Below are 15,856 nucleotides of genomic sequence, written 5' to 3' on the forward strand. Positions count from 1 at the left end.
AAGTCGCATTTGAAACCCCATTTAATTTTGTACTGACCCAACAAGTGAATATTTACAATGAGCAACTCCCAAGAGAGAAATCCACACAATGTGCGACATTCGAAAAGAACAATCATTGCCTCTATTCAGTACTGTTCAAACAGCAGTGTGACATTTGTATGGAAATTCACAACCATTTAAATCAGTCATACTGATTACATTAGAATTTGTAAAGAAGTTTTGTTATATGCTTGATATTCTACTTTTATGATGGAAAAAATCATATTTTACATACAGCACAACATCTGCATTTAAAATGCTCGCTAATGACAATTTTCCATGTTACAAAAATAATTCCATTGCAAAATGATTAAATTACATCATTTACAATAAGCTCACAATTTCTCCCAATGTGGTGAATTCTGCAGACACTTTCAAAAGAACTCACCCATAGCTAGCTGAAAACGCACATCAAATAATACAATCACAATATAAAATTCTCGGATTTCATCAAAAATATCTTCATTTGTGTTCCTAAGATGAACGAAGGTCTTACGGGTTTGGAACGACGTGAGGGTGAGTGATTAATGACAGAATTTATATTTTTGGGTGAAATCACAAACATGTTCCCTGCTCTTGATATACAATCACTGATGAACATCTTTGTTTTTAATTAGAAATAAACGGGCGGATTAGAACTCAGAACCTCTGGCACCCTTAAATGGTTAGATCACCCAAAAATGAGAATTCTTTCATGAATTAATTGCACACACTCATGTCGTTCCAAACCTGTAAGACTATCGTTCATCTTCAGAACAAAATTGAAGATCTTTTTGATCAGAAAATTTTGACTAAACTGCTAGATACATATGGATTAGTTTTACGATCTCTTAATGAACTTTTTAAGCATCAAAGTGGTAGTTGCGTAGCTGTCAATGGACAGAAATCGCTCAGATTTAATCAAAATGATCTTCATTTGTGTTCCAAAGATAAACTAAATTCTTGCGGGTTTGGAACGACATGAGGATGAGTAATTAATGACAGAATTTATATTTTTGGGTGAACTATCCCTTTAACAAAAACTCATTCATACAGATCTATGTATTTATTCACTAATGCAAATACGCTCGACTAACAACATATTGTATAGTAGATGTAAGGATGAAAATATAAACATGAGTTCTATGTCAATAAACTCACTCCCAGTTTCACAGATAAGGCTTAAGCCTAGTCCCAGACTAAAATGCATGTTGCTGTTTTAACTGAAAGCAACTTGCACTGATGTAATATAAGAAAAAAATAGATTTTCCATTGACTATTTAGTTGGCTACTCTGTGGCCCTGTCTCGATTGGAACACTTCTGTGGCCTTTGATTACGCAATCATAATCATAGTGTGTTTGTAAAGTCCACAGGGCGGTAGGGTGTCTTATTTGTCATTTTACAGTTCAAAAGGGTGCTCAAGTGTGCCTCTGTATGTGGCCTTAATGTGCCCTTTTGCAAAGCCCAGACTGGCGGGCCCACATGCAGTCTACAAGCCAACAATCCATATGGCATTACATCACTAAAGTGTGGATGCCACAAATGGTGGCCATTTGGGGCAGGACCTGTGACTTCTGACATTACTGCATGAATTTTAACACAAGCTAAAAGTGTTAACAGTTATTGCATCCCTTTACAAAAGATCTTGTGTAATACAGAATAAGTCAACACAGTGTGTCCAGGGATGCTTTAAATGTGATATATACTATATGCAAAGTTATAGTTCCGAACGTTTCGAATGACAGGATTGTATCCTCGTGGACGCGAGTGAACATAAAGGTGTGTGAGAACCACAGGTGTGCTCAGATGGACACGGGACATACAATGATTCGATCCTCTAGCATGACACTGAGCACCAGGAAAACAAAGTACAGGATGAACATGGTGAATCCCAACACTTTATTCATCCTCCACTTACAGGCAGCGATGGAGATAATGACGAAGAGGAGCATGAGGAAGAGCAGCACAATGGCACAGAATAGCCCATTACTACTCACAGTCACTGGGGCAAAGGAATTGTAGAGCGAGAACATCAGCCAGGGCACCGGCAGCCTGTAACAGTGAGAGGTGATATATATTTAAGCAATAAAACACAAGAATGATTTATTCGGTATGTATTCGATTGCAAGTGCGCTATTGCAAAATAAACAACAGTTCAAAAACAGGTTCATTTACATTTTAGACACAATATTGCCAGATACCTTTTTGTCTATTGTGCTGGGCCATTTTAGTTCCAAACAAAGTCATTGCAGAAACAACTGCACGTCTCAGCCATTTGTTGATGAATTAATGAATCAGAGTTAATGGTACTATACGGTTACCACACGTGACCACAACCGCTCTTGGTTGGTCGTAACCCCAGTGACGGGTAGGTTTAGGGGCGGGGTTGGGGTAGGACATCACATGTGGTCCGGATAACCATATAGTACCGAGTTAATGATTCAACAACTATAAAGATAGTTACTTGTTTTGTTCATAAATAAATTGGTTCCTGTTAAACAAATCACTTGAGTGAATGATTCAAAGGCTCACTCAGTAAAACACAGGGCCTGTCCCAATGCCACACTTGTGGTCTTTGCACTTCCTTCAAAATTAGCTGAATAAAGGTTGCAAAATGAAGGCTGCCTTCCAAGGATCCTTAAAACGGAGACAGCTTTTGACGACGCTTGATGACGTGGCATCCGAGATATGCAGTCTTTCTAGGACGCAGCCTTCCATTTGAGAAGCACCCTACCTCTTTGCCATTTTTCCAACCCGGGGCAGTCTTGCGCACTTACTTCCTGTCATGTGCACGAATTTTAAAGTGGCCAAGACCGCAAAAGTGTGGTTATTAGGGCTGCTCTACTTTTAGACATACACTCGCAAACTTCCCTAAGCACTTCCCCTCGGGGTAATCCCCACTGCCTGGTGGACGAGGGAAGTTTATTTGGACAAACCCTCGACCCCTCGATTATGACAGAGGGAGTGAGTCTACTCAACATGTACATTTCAGGCAGATCCATAGACCACAATGCACCATGATTGTGACGTCACAGCAGATCGTGCTAAATTTAAAATATTATCAGAGCCCGTCTACGGAGAGTCTGGCCACTCCCACGTCCTATTGTACAGAATTTTGGTTGTCGTTCCACCAGAGTTCCACTGGGGGCGATCGCCCATGAGTGCAGAATGAATGGGAGTCTATGGAGCTAGACGGCTACATTTGTCTCTTTCACCCGACTGCCGTTGAGAAATCTCAGATTTGATTGTAGGTTTTGCAAGTTCAACATGGGTTATAGGTCGAAAGTTGAATGAAAGAGTACTTATGTCCTTTCGATTTCTTACAGGTTGAGTTGTTGTTGCCCATAACACGCTAGCATTCTGCTAATGAACGCTGATTGGTCAGTGAAGGACTAGATTACGACCAGAGATACCGCTTGATGGCATCGTGTGTGTGTGTGTATTTTCGGGCGTGGTCTTTTAAAACAACAAAACAAAAACTCGTCTAGCACGTGTATTTACCTGTGTCAGCTGTGTTGTCGATGCCTCGAGAGAAAAGAAAGTGCAGAGCGCGAAAGCACCAAAGTGACTGAAGGATTGCCGTAAAGCAGTATCTCTGTTCGTACGATGTGTATGACGTCAATGACATTTTAAAAGACTTTTTAAAGCAATAAGTGAACACCCAGCAATGTGTAATTTCTTTGCATCTCCTTTCGAATACAACATTCAAATTACTAGACAAAAAATGACATCCTGAGAAAAGTGGATTTTGAGGGGTATAGCTCCATAGACCTCCATTCATTCTGCACTCGTCCTGTGAGCGCCCTCATATGGAACCAGAGTGGAACTGCAACCAGTTCAGAAGCCGGAAGTTTACTGAGAGTGGAAGTTCTCCCCTTATTAGATATTCTCTGATATCATTTATTTCACAGCCCATACAGGCCTATTGAATGGTCCATAAAACAAATTCATAAGGGGTAAAAACTGTAAATAATAAATCATTTCCATGGCAGATTCCAAGTGATCATGGGCTTAGGGTGTTTCATTTAAACACATTTCAAGGGTTCCGTCAGTAGTGGGCTCTCGTGCAAGACATATTACGTACATCCGAGTGAACTAGACTTAACTATCAAACACCTGATTCACTGAATATTTAATGTTTCAGTCATCTTACCCCATGGTGATGTCAAATATGTTGCTGCCTACAGAGCTGGAGACAGCCATGTCTCCCAAGCCTTTTCGAGCCACAATCACACTGGTGATTAGATCAGGAATTGATGTTCCTGCAGCCAGAATGGTAAGACCCATGATCTCCTCAGATATGCCAATTGTCTCACCCACCTAGGAGAGAAAATCTTGATAAATGCTGACTTTTTTATGTTATATTTGCTAATTCAGCGGCATTTAAGTGTAGCTTAAGTGTCCAAATACATTTTAGCAACAAATATTGGTTTCTACACTGACCTGATGTGCCCACCACACCATAAGATAGGAAAATATAGCAATCCATACTATTGAGCCAAGGAAGGTAATGACAAAGAACCTCTTGGATGCCTGTGAAGCACAATATACATGTCAGTTCTATCAAATGTGAACAAGTGGAACAAATATACAAGAAAAACATGTGATGTTTTCTTTTGGTTCTCACCGGGTTTCTGACGTCTGGAACTGTCAGCCACAGTGGAAAGACAATGGGCAGCAGAAACAAATATGTGGCCTGTTTGCGTCTGGTGTCTGGCCACTCTAAGGACAGAGGTTCTTCTCCTTCTTCCTCAGCCTCATCTTCATTTTCATCATCATCATCGTCATCATCACTGTCTTCATCGCTCTCTTCATCACTGTCATCTTCCTCATCATCCTCTGAATCATCTGAACCTTCTGGCTTCTCTGAGCCTCCTCCTGCTGCAGCGTCTCCTTCCTTAACACAGAGCGAGAAAGAGACAGGCAAAAAACATAATACCCCTACAGAAAATAAAGAATTAGGAGAACAAAGTAACTGTTCACCCAAAAATGTGTTTTATCATCATTTACTTGCACTCCATTTGTCCAAACCAGTAGGACCCTCTTTCTTCTGTGGAACATAGACGGCTCGCTCTTTTCCATGCAATTATAATAAATAGGGATCACCAGAGCTTTCAAGCTTCAAAGAGTATGCAAAAGCACAATAAAAGCATAATAAAAGTAGCTATTTAATCTAATTCAAAGATAATCTTTACCTCCAGTGAGCTGCTAACCCAAAAACTGCAATGACTGAGTCTGAGAGTTGAACTTAAGACGAGAACCAGATTGGTCCGAATTGTGAATGAATCATTTAGACCAGTTCTGGGAACTGAATGAACTGATTTATCAAAAAATAATGATTAGGTCATGAAGTAGCCATTTATATTTCTCTTCTAAACACATCATGGAGAATAACACCATTAAATTGATGGTGCTTTTCTGTCCTTTTTTTTAAACCTGAAAGCTCCAGTTCTCCTTTATTGTAATGGCATTCTAATACATTCTTCAAAGCTTTTCTTGTTGTGTTCCATGGAGGAAAGGAAGTCATGATACGAGGGTGAGTAAATGGCTTTTCATTTCTGGGTGAATTATACCTTAAATATGAATCACATACTATGTTTAACATATCGTCCCTGTCAGCTTTACAACAAGGTAAAGAATTGATAAGCTCATTAAAAGCACACAAGTTTCTCAGAGCTCCTGTTTCTTCTTCCAGACTTTTATTGAGATGCAATTCGCCCACCTTTTGTGCCTCAGGCTTTTGACTGGCGTCTTCTTCCTTGGCGACTGGAGCCGCGTCTTCCTTGGGCTGCTCCGTTTGACGTTCGCCTTATTTAAACCAGGATAGTAAAATATCAATCAAGTTTGCATTTACTTCTTAAAGGCAGCAATAATACAAGCTCCTCTCAGGTGTGGAGTGAAGATTTCCTCAATAGTAGTGAGTAATGTTGCTATTTCATTTGGCGGCAATTTCAAACACCACTGTTGCTTCACAAGATAATCTGCAGTTATTCCAAGCCACTCATGCTTAATTCATGAGATGGAGCTTGGTCATTATGTCAGCTAATGTGTAAAGCAGCTCTCAAGTAGAAACAAAAGGTGGAAATATGGAATGCGGGATGCTGTGTGGAGGGCAAAACGGGCCAAACTCTTGGCAGCGTGCCCTCTCTTTGTACCTTTCATCCAGCACACAGCTGGTACGTTACTGCTTGTGGAAATGCAACATTAATAACCATTTTGAATATGCAACAGAGCTCATCTGTGAGGTAGGACAATGCACCGTCCTGTCTACAAAGCTCCGTGCAATCATAATAGAACAGACTAAGATTATAAAATCTCACCTTCACCAGATTTTTCCTTCTTTTTGTTCTCTACTTTCCCCCGGGCCATGTCGTTCAAAATCTGAGCCTTGTCTTTAAATTTCACTGCAAAACCAGGAAAGGAAGAATATAGCTTGAATGTAGACTTTGACTGACACTGTCAGGGTCAACAATGGCAGTACCACAAATGACAAAAGCCCCAATTTCACAAACACAATACAAAACGTCATTTTTCTCACGTCATCTCACTGGCTACAACAAAAAAAGCAATCACATCACAAGAATAACATCACAAACACTAAGCCCCTTACCTTTACATCCCAATGAGCTTCTAGCCTTTGCATCTCCATTAAACACTGACTCTAATGAGTAAAAGTAGATTCATATACAATAAACAAATGCATCTTCAAATGCCCTTCAGAACCACTCATGTCTGCACTGACTTGGATACCAGCAAGCGGCATTGTTAAATGTTAACAAAAGTTCATAATTGGATTTATTTAAAGAAAAATGTGGACAGGTCAAAGTATAAATGCATAAGTGTGAATTTCATGAAAAATATGAAGAAATGTTTGGGTCATCAAGCCTAATTTCTTGAATTATGACATTATTTTTTGGAACAAATTATTTCACAATACATAGTCTTTACATATATACAGTGCAATGCATAAGTTAATACACCCATGCTAAAGTTGACTAAAAAGAGGAATAAAAAATCATATTTTGGAAATTGAACTTAATGCCTTAATTTAAAAAATTAAAAAATCCAACCTTTAAGGACACCAATTTTCTTTGTGAATGAATAATGTATCGTAAATAAATAAATGTTCTTCCTTAAAATACATGGTGCATAAGTTAGTACACCCCTATGTTAAATTCCCATAGAGGCAGGCAGATTTTTATTTTTAAAGGCCAGTTACTTCATGGATCCAGGATACTATGCATCCTGATAAAGTTCCCTTGGCCTTTGGAATTAAAATAGCCCCACATCATCACATAGCATTCACCATACCTAGAGATTGGCATGGTTTTATTTCAGTTAGCCTAAAATCTAGTTTGATTTGCATTGATGATATTGAAAAGAATATCGATTGAAAAGAATAATATTAAGAATATTAAGAATATTAAGAATTAAGAATAATATTGAAAAGAAAATATTGTACCTGACCCGCATTTTTTAAAAGTAGTAAATGCTCATCGGGCCATAGACGTAGCGTCATTGGGCCATAGACGTAGCGTCATTGGGCCATAGACGTAGGAACTAGGGGTGCGGGGGGTGTGTGGCATGCAGACATAGAATATGTTAATAAAGTCTTTATTAACGCATTTTAGACGAACAAAAACAGGTAGGCTAGTTCTATATAAATTACAAAGGTTTAATTGGCATCTTTATTTCAAACAACCCGACCGACCGCGACCCGAATATCATTAAAAATATTTTTGGATGACTCGTAACCGCGGGTGACCCCAGGCACCCGCTCATTTTGGATCAACCCGCGCATCACTGATATATATATATATAGTATGCTTATATTATTTGATATATTTATATTTAGAGATTGTTGATTGTTATTGTCAGGTTTATGTTCCGTTATGTGGGCTCTTATTTTGACATTCTGTTGTTTCCTTTTGTTCCTTTTTCTCTGCTGTTTAATTTCAGTTGCCCTGGTTGGTTACTCATTAGTTTGTTTCTATGATTTCTTATGATTTGCACCTGTGTCTCATTTAGTTCTCAGTGTATTTATGCTCCCTGTTTGGTTTTGTCCTTTGTCGGTTATCGTCTTTGTTTTATGTGTGAATTATGTGTTTGCTCCTGTGTTCTCCTGTGGACTCTGTGTCGATTAAAGAACTGAGGGGGTATTACTTTACATGACACCATTTTCAACAAAAAACTGAAAACGTTTTATGAATTTTGTCCGTTCATTTTTGGGGCCTGAAAATGAAAGTGAAAGTTTTTGAAAACGACTGCTTTATCATCATTTGTGAAAACGGTGACGTCCATGCGCATGTGTATTACGTGTTTTTAGTACATCGTTGTCGTGTAAACACTGATTATCTAAAGTTTCTGCGTCACGCGTCTTGGATTACTACACATATTGTTACAGTTATTTGCTGTATACTCTATGCTATTTTGAGAGTATGCAGCGTATGCATTTTGAGATTTGAGATTTTTTCTTTACGTTGTCATGAAAATGAAAAAGATCTAATTCTCACCAATAGGCTTTATTTCTTAAAGAAATAAAAGTTATTTTTGGGGTGAAATGTGACCCAGACATTCCTTTGTGAGATTTAAAGCTACACTGTGTAGGATTTTCTCCCATCTAGCAGTGAAATTGTATATGACTACCAACTGAATATTACTTTCTAGCCCCTCCCATTCCGAGGGCGTTTTAACTCCTACGGTGGCCGTATTATTTTAAATCTGCCGGCAGTCACGAGTAATCTCCCCCTTGCATTCGTCACGGTGCCACTGAGTGTAAAAACGCGAAAGGCGAACCTTGAATTTCCAGGTTTGTCCCTCTTTGGCTAAAGTATTTTCAAGATGGAGGCGCAACATGGCTGCCGCCATTCGAGCGGCTCACTCGTATGTATTCTAAATGGCAGATTCTACGCTTACGAGAATACTTGATTAGTTGGTAGAAGTGATTACACATTAATGAGCACACATCATTTTGAAAGAACAAAGTGTTTTTTGCAAAGAATTAACTTAAAAAATTACACAGTGTAGCTTTAAATGAATGACATGCAGAGAATATAGAATATATTAAAGCAGTACAATTACGGTGCTTTTAAACTAGATGTTAAGAGTGTGTCAGTTATTTATCAACCCAAATGTAGATAATGAACCTTTAAATGTATCTCATTGACTACAGCAGGGACCCTATCACAATAACAGGATTGAGCTGCTGGAGGCTGTTTCTCATCCAGCCTTTATGAGCTCAATCAAAAGCAGCTTAATGATGGAGCCGCACAGTACTGGGAGGTTTTTGTGAGGACCCTGAGAGCGCAGGTGTTCCGCAGCCTCCTGAGGACAGGCTGAAGGTCAAGGGGACCAACCCCAGCCATCAAACCACTGACCCACCGGCACCTCAGCACCAGGGCTTCTGCTTTACACGTATGCATTTTTTTGTGAAGCTAAAATGACAGTTTCTGCAGACAATACCATCTTGTTAGAGAACCCATGTGCAATGCGAAATTAATATAGTGCATGTTTAAATGGTGACACACACATTGATGTGACTTGACAAAATGTCATAGAGCCACTGCGGTAGGCCCATCCCTTGTCTCACTACTATGAATCACTCTCCACTCCATAGACTGAGAAAGAGCTATTTATCTTCTTAGTATCAATCTGGATTTAGTGCTGTCATCATATGGAACACGCTTTGCTAATCCATTTGTACTAGGAGAAGGACAAAGGGACTCTACTGCTACACTTCTGAACTTCTTACAGCACATGCCTGAGTGAATATAGGCTTATATCATATGATTGGTATTTTGAGCTATGTACAATTTGTGTTTCGATATACAAAACAGTCTATAAAAAGGTGTAACCATAACAAACAAAAATTCCATCTATTCATTTCTCCAGTAAACCAGTAGTGCTCAAATCAACCACTTTGTATAAATGGCATAATTTGAGTCTTCAAGTAATAAAAGAGCAATATATTCTTATCATATACCTTTCCTGATCTTTTAATGTTAGCATTTACTCAAAAAACCTTGTTGAAAAAACATTTCTAAAAGGCATAGTTCGCTCAAAAATCACAATTCTGTCATCATCTTACAGAAACACAAAAGATCAAAAATATTTTGAGAAATGTGTTTCAAGTCAATGGTTTGGTTCCCAATGTTCTGCTAAATATCTTCTGTGTTCCGCAGAAGAAAGTCAGTCAAAGTCAGAACAACATGAGAGTGAGTAAGTAATGACCGAATTTTCATTTATGGGTGGACTATTGCTTTAAACCTCCAGAATTGCAATTTGTAATGCTTCCGTGCAGTGTTTGCTTAATGAGTTATCATTATGAGGGCTCAGACACTGAAGGGCTCTTACCCTCTCCAAGAGGATCCAGTGTGTGAATCATCAGTTGGAAGATGGTGTTCCTCATGGTGCTGTTGTGCAGAGAGGCAGAACTGCCCCCGCGCTGCAAAGTGGGCTTCGGCTACACAAGACAGGAGAAATATGATCATGTCGAAAATTCTGTTTGCCAAGTGGACTTCAGATAGAATAAAAATCATATAAATATGGTATTTAAGTAACAGTATGTTATTAAGTATATTACTTAATTTAATAATCCCATAGTCATTTGACAGGACATTATCCAATCTTTTCAAGACTATCATGTGTGCATCTGTTGTGTTTTATTTTTAAAGTTGATGTGTGTCATTTTTTTGGCTGTTAAAATGCTTCCTCATATCTTAGCTTGATTAGCTTAGCATTTAAAGGGCTAATTTCCCAGAAAAGTTCAAATATGTTGGCTATTAAAACACTGCTATGTTTACTGGTGAGTTTGGGTCAGTACTCCACTGTTTGGAAACAGTCATTATTTTTGTAGTCCCATTTGGTGACAATAGTGCCAGATAAATCACACCCTTTGCCTTTTACAAAGGATTTTGAATCTAGACCTATTGACATATTTACATATGTTATTTATACATTAAAGTGTATTTGCAAAATTTTTATTACCTTTAATCGATTCGAGTCTTCTGGTTCAGACGGCTTGCTCTCTTCACCCGAAGTCCCGTTGTCCTGTGTGCAAAAACAGTTTGAAACATTACAAAGGATGCAAGGCACTGATTTGACCTTTGACTTTTCACTTCTAATTCTACTGTTGATAAAGTTTTCATTCACGTGCCCTCAAAGACTAAAAGAAGACCAATCACTATATTTTTATTTTTTATATTTTTTATATTTATATATTTAACAAAGAGGATGCAGCATACACGTTTATTAATATTAATAATAATATTTTCAGTTTTAATTTTAATTTGAGTTTGTTTTAGTAATTTTATGTCTTTTGCCATTTTTGAGTGCTTCAAACTGGAACTTATTTTATTTCAGTTAATTGCCAAGGCAACATTTCTAATTTGACCTTTTTTGTGATGTTTTCTTAAGTTTTTCATCTAATATTTAAATTGTATTTTATGTCATCTTTATTTATTGCAAAAATTATTTTTAATAGTTTACAATAAGTGAGCAACCAAATATATAAAATATATGAAATTGTGTATTTTATCGTTACTGCTGTAATTGTTACTTATCTGTGATAAATTCAATCCAGTGGGTTTAGTTTGACAGAGATCTAGGTCCTCTGGGTCTAGTAAGCCGTCTTACACTATATAAGCTTCAATCACACTTATCAGATTTAAACACTCTATATGTTACACAGTTTGTACATCACAGCAGACCCATAGGATTAAGTCAACGTCTTTGGATCAGAGAGCCACAGTGTTATCTAACAGATATTAGAAAGTATTGATCATAGAATAATATCCCTCCACTTATTAATATGTTTTTTACAGCATGAGACACTTTTACAATAACCCATAGACTGTTTGTTACTGCAGCTTAAAGTCTCCTTCTCAGGTGAGTGTGATCACAGAGATGTTATGACAGATTATCAAGTGTTGATCTCTCTAAACCTCCCTCTCACCACAGCTTCTAAGCTGAGGGATGTTCAGGATGAAGAAAGGAACTTGTGAAAATGACCACACCGTTTTTTTTATTTGATGTGATAGTGTCACTAAATCAGATGGGGCTGTCACTGTGAGCCAAATGCACCTGCTCCAAATACCTCGCCTGCTACAAGACAACTCATTAACAATGTCTGGCCCCAGCAGACACAAGAGATCCTTTTCATTTCTGTTTATCAAAGGAAAACGCAAACCCATGCGTATCTGTTCAATGAATAAACATAAGTGACTCACATTCACCTGAGTGGGATGCTATTATATCTCTGCTATCACGTCCATGAGAAGATATTATAGTGGTTCCTCATCACTAGAAGATATACCACGGCAGAATTCATCAACACTGTCCAAAACAGAAATAAATGTTTCTGTGATAAATATGATTAAAATGCTATGCAAATTGCTAACATGCAATGCATGTTTTTGAAGCAAAAATGGTAGAGCGTGGTGCAATTTATGCACAAGGTTTTGGGTTTGAATCCCAGTACTGATAAAATGTGTATTAAATACACACTTTGGATAATTAATAAATGTAAATAATGTGACCAGCAATGCTGCGTTTTTCAGCAGGAGATTTTTTTTCAATTGCAATTTACGGTAGCACTTTATTTTACAGTCCCAGTTGTGCATGTGCATATGTCTTATTATAGCAATTACAATAACTGGGTTATAACTAGGGACTAAACCTGAACCTACTCCTAAACCTAACCTTAAGCCATATAGTTACCTTATTTTACAGTATTTTCTTGGGGAAGTACACTGTAATTACAAGTACTGTAAAATAAAGAGTTACCCAATTTACAAATACAATGACCTCTTCTATTATGAGCATGTTTGTCATTTCTGAATTCAAATTAAATTTGATTAGTTATACAAATGTCCTGATATCATAATGCAGGAAAAAGCTATTTTAAAAGAATTAAATTATTGAAAAGAAAACCTAGCAGTAGTTTGACTTAATCTTTTATTATTATCCAGTAATATATATATATATATATTAATGGGCGGGAGATTAGGACAATAGTAGTCACCGTAGCCACCCGCCCTACGTACAGAGAAATGTGGCTGAGAAGTTAGCCAGGGCGCCCAGAAACCCCAAGGGTACCCCTGGAGACCAGCATGGGATGCTGGTTTGCTGGTCCCCAGCATGGGTAGTGGGAGCTCTAGTGGACCAGCTACACCACCTCAGTTTTGCTTGAGAACAGCATGACTAGTCCACCAGCTAGACCTTTACCAGCTCTAGCCTGGACCAACATGAAATCCATGCTAGTTTATGCTTGATTTTTCAGCAGGGTTCTGTGCCATTGACCCAAATATCACACCCAAAGACTAATTCTCATTCTATATATTATTGGCAAAAGTAATGAAGCGTACCTTCTCAGGTTCTTCCACCGCGATGACTTTGACAATGTTCTTGTGTTTCATGAGCTGATATTTAAAGGCGCGTTCTATCTGAACATTGTACTTCATGAAAGTAACATAGAGAGCATAACCGCTCACCAGCATCATACTCTCCCACCACATAATAGTGTTGTCCAAGAAGAAGATGATGAGCATGATGAGATCGATGATGTAGAACGACACGTCCCGAAAGAGAGGCCACCAGGTGAGGTGAAGCATCTCCCGGGAAAACAGCGCACACATTCCGATCACAAACAGGATGTTGAAGACAGCCGAGCCAACAATGGTTCCAATGCCCACGTTGCTATGAGAAATGAAGACACCGATCAAGGAAGTGAAAAGTTCGGGAGCAGAGCCTCCGGCGGCCATAAAGGTCGCCCCGGCCACATCATCTGAGATCGCCAGTTTGTCTGTGATAACCCCCAACGTAGGGACGAAAAACTCATCGCAGACAATGGCCAAAGAAACAAACATGTATATCATTCCAAAGATGTGGAGCGAGACCCAGCCTCTGCGTCGATCCTCAACAGAGAAGATGTCCTGCGGGTACTCGCCCTTCATGTGTGGTGCTTCTCCAGGTTTGGATGCTGTAGTGTTGGGCACCAGAGTGGTCGTATCGGTTTCTGGAGTAGGAACTGGGGTGGGTTTTGGAAGGTTTGGATCCACATAAATGCAGTGGACAATTGTCCTGTTTGTGGTTGTTGTAGGCTTCTCTGTTGTAGATGTTGTTTGGATGGGTCTATTTGTTGCTGTCTCTGACGGCTGGGCCACATCTGTGTGGTCGGTGTTCTTTGGCTCAACATTGGTCAAATTAGTCACAACCTCAGGCATCTCCAACAGTCCTGCATCCAGAGCAAGTCCAGAGCCATCCTCAGGGTCTCCTGCTCTCTGCGGCTCGGGCCAGGGGTCCGGAAGTCTGGCTCTGATAGTGAGTTGATATAAAGAACAAAGGAAAACCCCAGACAGAAGAAATATAATCCGGCTGAGCTGAAGTCTCTTTCTTCGAGTCAGGAACATTTTCTAGTATGTTTCCTAAAGGGCACCGAGTTGTTTTTTAGGGCAATGACACCCAGAACATCCAGAATTTCGCCCCAAAAGATGCAGGGGTATGCAGGGGTATATCTCTCTCAGACTGTTTCATCTCATTTTCTCTGTGGTGCAGGTTTCCTCTCACAGACCTTACAGTAGATAAAAGGAGGAATACTGAGTGCAACAGTTGTACAGACAACACTGAATGTAGGATCAGCAGATTACTGTGGCTATTACAGTTTCTTCTAATACATCTCATCTAACCAACACATTGCATTGGATTAAATCAACAATATCTTAACAATTCTAGCTTTTCGAAAATTAAATTACGTTGTCAAAGGCACTCATGTGAATTGTTTAAAATGTAAATCAAATTTCTGAAGATTGACAAAAACGCCACTGAAAGTAGTAAATTGCCCTTACATCAGTTATTTAACCTTTTCTACATTTCATTCATTCATACATTATCTATCTATCTATCTATCTATCTATCTATCTATCTATCTATCTATATATTTCGTATCTATTTCACATAAATGAGTGGAGCACTGCATGGTTTAAGTGGTTAGAAAAAACCAAAGTGCCCCTGTAAATCAATTCCCAGGGATAAATATGGTCCCTTAATAATAATAATAATAATAACTTGACACTGCGTCTAAGTTCATTAATTTTTAAGAAAAGCATTTCTTTAAAATGTCTGTCTAAACAAAAGTAGCATGGAAAATATCCGTCTCATTTCTATTGTAGTTTCTGTCCACCGTTAATAAGAATAGCACTGTCATTGCAAGAAGCAGCATAAAAACAATAAACGATTGTAAAAACAGTAGCATGAACACCGTAATGTAAAGTGAGACAGTTTGGTGGCAGCAGGGCTATTTTTATATCAGCATTGGGCTATAAAAATCCTAATATGGATAAATTAACCATACTAACAATTTGAATGAAAACTTCCTCTACTGTAAAAAATAAGAATAGTAATTGAGAACACGCTAAAGAAACCTACCGGTGTCAAAGCGACGCTCGCGCGGTGAGTTGAGCGCTGCTGTCTCACAGCTGGACTGCAGGGAAAGGCACGGATGCTGTGAAGCTGCTATAGGTCAAGCAGGACGCACCGCAGGACAGCTCTTCAGCGTGGATCAGCACAATACCTAATACCTGGAGTCTGTTAAGAGGATTAGATGTAGGCTACTCTCTCCACACACTCTCATTACGTCTTGAACCATTTTATCCCAATTATTTAACTGATATACGTCTCATTCATAATGGTAAAGAGTAAATACACGTGGAAATTGGTTCATTAAAAATACAAAATAAAGTCTAAACCAGCTTTTGGAGAATATTGTATTATTACATAATTATGATGATTATGGATTACAGATTAGTAATAAATTAGCCAACAGTTAGATTTTAAATCGAT

General features: G+C 38.6%; 1 protein-coding gene across 4 annotated transcripts; it reads right to left on the reverse strand.

The window, feature by feature from the left end:
* Nucleotides 1-5: 5 nt before the first annotated feature.
* slc24a1 (solute carrier family 24 member 1) lies at nucleotides 6-15,589 on the reverse strand. 4 transcript variants are annotated; one of them, XM_084409705.1, is made up of 10 exons: nucleotides 15,443-15,589; nucleotides 13,384-14,588; nucleotides 11,006-11,068; nucleotides 10,373-10,481; nucleotides 6,340-6,423; nucleotides 5,742-5,827; nucleotides 4,647-4,916; nucleotides 4,463-4,552; nucleotides 4,173-4,339; nucleotides 6-2,071 (listed from the first exon to the last, which is right to left on the reverse strand). In XM_084409705.1, exons 2-10 carry the CDS (start codon nucleotides 14,425-14,427, stop codon nucleotides 1,822-1,824), a joined length of 2,163 nt encoding a protein of 720 aa, XP_084265831.1. In that variant the 5' UTR covers nucleotides 14,428-14,588; nucleotides 15,443-15,589; the 3' UTR covers nucleotides 6-1,821. The 4 variants fall into 4 exon arrangements, with proteins under 4 accessions (XP_084265831.1, XP_084265833.1, XP_084265832.1 ...); XM_084409707.1 differs by having other exon boundaries at nucleotides 13,510-14,588; nucleotides 15,443-15,522; XM_084409706.1 differs by lacking the exon at nucleotides 6,340-6,423 and having other exon boundaries at nucleotides 15,443-15,567.
* Between the last annotated feature and the right edge of the window lie 267 nt (nucleotides 15,590-15,856).

The sequence above is a fragment of the Rutilus rutilus genome, assembly GCF_951802725.1.
Source record: "Rutilus rutilus genome assembly, chromosome: 5".
Classification (NCBI taxonomy): domain Eukaryota; kingdom Metazoa; phylum Chordata; class Actinopteri; order Cypriniformes; family Leuciscidae; genus Rutilus; species Rutilus rutilus.